We start from the raw sequence: 7,322 nt of genomic DNA, 5'->3' as shown, positions 1-7,322 counted from the left end.
GATAATCAGAGGCCTGTACAGACAAGTGGAATTAGCGCATACAGACACTGAGGCCCATTATCACGAGCAGTATGCTTTTGTTACTTGTTTTAGTTTGTTTTCAAAAATCGCTTCTAATATATTACCTCGAACTTTCTCATTTCTTCAGTTCTACGTAGGGCAAAAAAGATTTAAAAAGAAAAAAAAAAAAAAAAAGAGTTATCACAACCTAATTCTCTTAAGAAACCAGGAAGACAAAGCAACATGCCTTTGGGCATGTTGTTGTCAGGGTTGTGGCTTGTTTCTAAAAATTGGCATGTGAGTTATATACACTTTTTATCTTCTCTCCTCCTTTATTTATGGTCAGGTGAGATTTAAAAGGAAACAGAATATTGCAGACCAACTCATTTTTGCTTTTTCTCTTTGTTTGCTAAATAGGGAAGTCCATCAGGTTGATAATGGAGGAGAACAATGATTCTGGGGAGAACCCCCAACCAGGCCAAGGGCGACAGAGTGGCATGAAGTGTGGGTGGCTGAGGAAGCAAGGAGGCTTTGTCAAGACGTGGCATACTCGCTGGTTCGTTCTCAAGGGAGATCAGCTATATTATTTCAAAGATGAAGATGAAACCAAGCCCTTGGTAAGTAGAAGAAAATAAAATGCATTGTGGGTCTAAGGAATGTAAAAAGTAGAAGAGTTTGCTCAAAACTGATGGAAATCGAGGCTGTCTCAGTCTCCCAGGTTCTTGTGTGGATCATTGACATTTTTTGCACTTTTTCCCATTGTTTACTTTGTTTCTCAGTTGATGAACTTGTTGATTGAGGCTAAGGGGCAAATTATACTTAGTGCCTAAGGCACTTGACTGCTAACCAGAAGGCTGGTGGTTCAAACCCACCAGCCACTCCTCAGAAGGAAGGTTGGGCAATCTACTTCCATAGTGATACCACCTCAGAAACCCAAGGAGCAGTCATTATGAGTTGGATCTGACTCGACAGCATATAACAACAGCAACAATTTTAATTTTAATTCTTACTAAACTGGGACAGAATGTCTGAGTCACTCAGGCAAATTTTTATTATGAGAACATTTTAATGGATATCTGCTAGAAGACACCTGCTGTGGCCAAAATATCTTTTCTTCTCTCAGGAATACAATGAAAGCAAAGATTTGAAGGAAGACTATAAATGCAACTTTCTCAGAAATATAATTTCTGAGACATCTTCAATAACAGTTCTCTAGGGCTTCTTTCTACCTACACAGGCATAAAATATGGATGTGGTGCTAAACTGTATAACATGGATACATTAAACTAGGATGCACAATATAGACCTCTGGGAATAGGTTTCTATGCTTTTTTGTGATTCTTTTAACAGTTTTTGTTTGCTTATTCACTTATCATTTCCTTAGCCATGCATCTCTAGACTGCAATGAGAGAAAGGAAAAGTCTTCATCTCTCCCTGTGGTTCTGAGCAATCTTTTTCCTTTATCATTGTTGATCACCTGAAGAAAGGAGAATGTGAACTGAGGCATAACCTCGTGCTTTTCCTCCACCTAAGTCTATGGGATATTGGTATTCATGTTAGATGAGTTTACATAAACATCTCTAACAGAATGTTCTTGGAACTATTTCCTTTGGTGTTAAGTTCAAGAACCTGATTATGAATTGGATGAGGGCTCTGCTATAGTGTTTGAAATTCCTGAAGCATGTCCATTTCACCAGGTCCTCATTCCTGTAAATGAATTAATTAATAATAGCAATGATAGTAAGTGCTGCAAACTCCTCATTTTTTTAAATCACTACTGTGTATGAGATTTTACTAGGGTCAGACATCAGGCTAAGAATTTACATGTATTACCTTATGATGAGGTAATATTATTTTATCCCTATTTGTGCGGGAAAATACCACAGTTAGCATATTATACAGACTACCCAACTTAAACATATAGTGGAGCCGTGATTGACCTCTAAGTAGTTCTAACTTTATATGGCGTAAGCCAAAGGCCTCACAAGTAAAATAATAAAATCATTCCATATTAGTGTCACTTAGGACAATTAAGGGATCTCTGCTGGCACAGTGCTGAAAGCCTTTGACTGCTAACCAGAAGGTTGGGGGTTCAAACTCACCAGCTGCTCTATGGAAGGAAAGTGGGGCAATGTACTTCTGTTAAAATTTACTGCCTGAAAAACTCAATGGGAGGTGCTATGAGTTGGAATGGCTGTGAGTTTGGTTTGACTTTGAGGACAATTAATAGTGCATTTCTATCTTTGTTACTTAATTTGTCATAGCAAACCAGTGGATATATGGGGATTATCATTACACTTTAAAATATTGTGGGTTAGGGATGTGAAATGACATGTTCAAGGTCATATAGAAACAAGAGGCTAAGCGATATGAACCTTGTCTCTTATCTCACTCTCTAGAGTATTTTTTTCATTGTATTTTGTTTAATATTCCAATCTATCTTGAACATAAAATCATTTTTTACCAAAGTCAGAGAGAGGGATCAAATTAATGTGAAAAAAGAATCTGAAGCAGTGCCTAAATAATCGAAAGTGGGGATTTTGACATGGAGGGATGTATTGAGCAGAAAGATTCAGCCTTTTCTCCCATGAACTCTTACTCTAGTTTGGAAGGGGAGGTCTTCATTACTAATCAGAATGAGTACAAATTAAACAATTAATTAAACATTACCCAAAGATAAGGGGAGCCAACAGAGCTTTTAGTGGTCAAGTCAGTGGAGAATTAAAAGTAAACCAAACAAATATTTCACTATTTGCTAAGCTTAGTGTATCTTCTAGTCACGAAGGTCAAGCTAAGTTAATTATTTCTCAAATTTGAAGATTTTCAGATAACATCGTTTATGCAAATGAACCCCAGTTTAAAAGTGTGTGCTAAACCATTCAAAGGAGAGATTATCGTGTCATATTGATATGTCACTCTGTGCTTTCTGAGAAGGACCACAGAATCATAGTATACAGCACAGTGAGGTTGTTGTTTATCAAATGCTGGCAAAAAACAACAACAAGTATAGGCATAAAGTACTGATAAATACAAATGAAAATCTGCCTCAGTATGACAATTACTTTCTTAATTCATAATGTTTTTAGAATAGACATTGTTCTGATATCAATAAGTTATTGATAGTTTAGATGCATAATTAAAATTAACAAAACAGTTGTATTGACAAGAAGGTATTAAGTCTTATATTTTCTTTCCCAAAAACCTTTCTTCATTGTTCTTTCTACATATTATTTGTTAAATGTTGCTATGACCATAGTTTAACTCAAATAACATGCATGTTATACAAGTTTTGCAAACCGCATACCCCTCTCACGTGCATTAGTTTCCTAGGTGCACTATATGCATAATTTACATGAGTATGTTATTTGCAAAAAATGATATAGTAAAAAAGGTGGTAAAAAATTGTGGGGAATAACTGAATGTTTTTGTTTTCTTTTTGGGAGGGATCATCTTGCTTGGTATTCTAGCATAGAGAATTTTGATTGTGCTTTTTAATTTTAGGCATTTATAGTGATGTTTATGCATACAAAAGAAGATCATAAACAGGCAGTTACTATATCAGAAAGCAGTTAGTTTCTTTTAAAGAACCCTATATTCTACTAGACTTGTAGACTAATTCCTTACTTTTGAACAGATTGTTTAAATAAGGATAGGTACTGGAACATTAGAAGTGCTGAAATAATATTTTTGATGAGTGAGCAGGTGTATCAATAAAAGTTATTGTTAGTTAGGTAATGGCAGGGCCAAAACATAAGAAATGCTGACTATGCTTGACTTCATATATTGAAGTTGTGACTGTATTAAAATCACAAAGATTCAAACACATTAAACAGATTCTGTGGAAATATATGATACAGTAACATTTAAACATTTACCTAAGTGAATGAAGAACAGTTGAGCATCTTTAAATAATTTAAAAGCTGGAAAAAAATAGTTGTCATAAAACTCATTTTATAGCTGAATAATGTGTATGTTTCTGTGTCTAGTTCTGTATGTATGCATTTATATATATATATATATATATATATATATGACTGCCATTGAGTCGATTTCAACTAATAGCAACCTCCATTGGGTTTCTGAGATGGTAGATATTTATGGAAGTAGTTTGCCTCATCTTCCTTCCACAGAGTGGCTGGTGGGTTTGAACCACCAAACTTCTGGTTAGCAGTCAAATGCCTGCATATGTATGTATATATATATGTGTGTGCATCAGTCAAAAGATAACATTACTAAGTGGCAGAAGAGAAAATAGAATCAGATTTTCATATTCCTGGTCTAATGTTGCTTCAGTTTTGCCATCTACCCTCTCACTAATGCTCAGCTTTTCTTTGGGCTTGCTTTTACTCAGAAGTACTGGACGTATTTTTTCTTCAACTTCCATGCTTCCAGGAATAAGAATACCCATGGTTTTCATTTATTTTGGTGAGAATTAACTTAGCATTGGGGAAATATTACTAATGAATTTTTTTTAACCATTCTTGTAAGCATTCCTAACTACCTAGAAATGTTCAACAACCTTAATCTGATTTTTTTTTTCATTCTTTTTGGTTTCCAAACCATCAAAGTAAGATGGTGAATACACTGATTAATGCACTTCTAAAATGAAATTATTGAAGTCCTTGAAATTTGTGTCACTCGTATCCAAGATTTCATGACAGAAAGGTGATGAATGTAGCCAATTTTGAAAAAAACATGAACACATCCATGATTTCTGTCACTCCTAGGCCAATATTCTAAACATTTTCCAAGTTTTTAGGTAACATTTTTTCAATTTTTTTGATCTTTAAAGTAATATACTTAGATGTTTTAGTAGAATTTTCACTGAGTTTCTCAACTCCATAAAGAGTTATGTTTCATCATTATCCTTGTTTTGGAAAATTACTCATCTCTTGGGGAATACTTATAAACAAAATATGATTTCAACAGGTACCATATAAATGCTGAATGCTCAGAAAACACAGATGAAATTAGTACTGACAAATGAGTAATAACTTTGTCTGGAGGGGTTAGGAAGGCTATATAAAGCAAGAGATGATCTATAACTAAAAGTTGTAAAGATTGATGTGAGTTTTCCAGGTAGATAATTGAAGAAAAGAATTTAGAGTAGAGGAAAATCATTGCATTGTAAAATAGCATGTATAGAGTGCTCCACATTGTGAGGTAGTAGGGAACAATTTTGCTACTCAAGATGTACAACTGCCTTTGTCTGTTAGAAAGGAGAAATGATAGACATTTCCTAATAGATAGAAAACTTAAGTTAATGAATACAATTTTGTTCAATTTAATTGGTCTTTCATATATATTCTTTCAACTTTTATCTTTACTAGAATCTAAAATTTCTAAATTTGTACACTTAAATATTTGAACTTAATATTGGTGTTTCATGTTCTTATTCAAATTGAACCTAGCCTTCCCTACCATTTTTCTTATATTTTCTTTTGAGCAAACATGTCACTAGGTCCTTCTTTCTTCAGTGACAGTAGTTGATTTGTAAATAAAGACTTTGCAGTCTTTAACAAAAGTTTCCCTGCAATTTATTAGAGGCCTATATAAACATACAACTATTTAATATTGAAAATTATATGAAACTAAAGTCCTTATTATCCTGTGATTTTATAAATGGAAGAAAATTTGGGGAACTTCCTCCAGGAACTATTTCCTACAAGTGTCTACACTTATGTGGATAGATAGTATTCACATCAGATTCTAAAAAATGATGTTGATTTTAGTTGTTTCTGGGGAAAAAAAAAAGCAGTGAATGATGCATGTAACCAATTTTTGAGAATACATTAATCTATTCTTTATTTCTTTAACTCATAGGACAATAGTGCAGACATTTTATGTTGTTGTTAGTTGTCATCTTGTTGGTTCAGATCCATAACGACCTGATGTGCAACAGAATGAAATACTGCCCAGTCCTGTGTCATCCTCACAATCATCGGGTATTTGAGCCCGTGTTGCTGCCACTGTGCCAATGCATCTTTCTGAGGGTCTTCCTCTTTTTTGCTGACCCTCTACTTGAGCAAGCATGATGTCCTTCTCCAGATACTAATCCCTCTTGATAACATGTGCAAAATATGTGAGATAGTATCACCCCATCCTTGCTTCTATGGAACATTCTGGCTGTATATATGAACCAAACTTACTCGCCTTGAGTTGTTTCTGACTCATAGCAACCCCTCCTTGGGTTTCCAAGGTGGTATCTCTGTGGAAGTAGATTGCCCAATCTTCCTTCTGAGGATTGGCTGGTGGGTTTGAGCTGCCAGCCTTCTAGTTAGCAGTCAAATGCCTTAGGCACTATGCCACCAGAGCTCCTGTCATGAAATATATTATTACTTCAATAATACCTTTGTCCCAAGTGGAGTATATTAGTGAACGCATCTTGAAACCCTCTCATATAACCTCCTGTCTGTCAGTGTGTTGTGTTGTGCTGGCTTGTGTGTTGCTGTGATGCAGGAAGTCACTGGTATTTCAAATGCCAGCAGTATCACCCATGGTGGACAGGTTTCAGTGGGGCCTCCAGAGTAAGACAGAATAGAAAGAAAGGCCTGACTATTAACTTCTGTAGATTAGCCAATGAAAACCTTATAGACAGCAAGAAGTCCTAGATAAAAATAAAGCTGGAATGTTCCTTGGAAGTGATGGTGGTAAAACTTTGTTCTGCTTACTTTAAACACATAATCAGGGAAAACCAATCTGTAGATGAGATCATTTTTGGTAGAGGGCCAGTGAAGTTGAGGGAAACCCTCATTGAAATGAATTGATACAACAGCCACAACAGTGAACTAAAACATGTCAAAGACCATGAAGATGGCCCAGGACCAGGCAACATTTCATTCTGTTATACATAAGATTGCCATGAATCAGCACAGACAACCACAATGAATGCATCTGATACACTTTCTGTGTTAGAATTTGGAAAGTATTGATTTTCAGAGCCCACTTGGGGACACTTGATAAAATGACTAAAATCCAAACAGGCACCAACCCAATTAATCTAGCCCAGACTTTGTAACATTGTTATTGATCCCATTGTGTGGGCAGGTTTTTTTTCTAGGCATGATGAAGATGACAGTATATTAGATCACAATAGATTTTCTTCACCTAGAGAACAAAGTAATTTTGAGTGAATTATAACCTGAGGGTGACCTCTAAATTTAAATATGATTGCTGACTTAAGAGTAAGCTCTAATTGTAAATATTTAATACAACTCGAGTTAATGAAATCTAGACATCTCTGGTAGCATAGTGGCTAAAGCACTTGACTGCTAACCAGAAGGCTGGTGGTTCAAACCCACCAGCCACTCCTCGGAAGGAAG

At 35.4% G+C, this 7,322-nt stretch overlaps 1 protein-coding gene across 1 annotated transcript in view; it reads left to right on the top strand.

The window, feature by feature from the left end:
* The first annotated feature begins 425 nt into the window (after window positions 1-425).
* The window catches only part of ARHGAP24 (Rho GTPase activating protein 24), a 704,555-nt gene continuing 697,658 nt past the window's right edge, over window positions 426-7,322 (top strand). The window contains exon 1 of the mRNA XM_007948828.2: window positions 426-617. Within this exon, the coding sequence (XP_007947019.1) occupies window positions 438-617 (180 nt within the window). The 5' untranslated portion in view covers window positions 426-437. The remainder of the gene's footprint in view (window positions 618-7,322) is intronic.

Source organism: Orycteropus afer, unplaced genomic scaffold (genome assembly GCF_000298275.1).
Source record: "Orycteropus afer afer isolate SDZICR_OR568_19922 unplaced genomic scaffold, OryAfe1.0 scaffold00227, whole genome shotgun sequence".
Taxonomy (NCBI): Eukaryota; Metazoa; Chordata; class Mammalia; order Tubulidentata; family Orycteropodidae; genus Orycteropus; species Orycteropus afer.
This window is presented reverse-complemented; position numbering and strand designations above follow the sequence as displayed.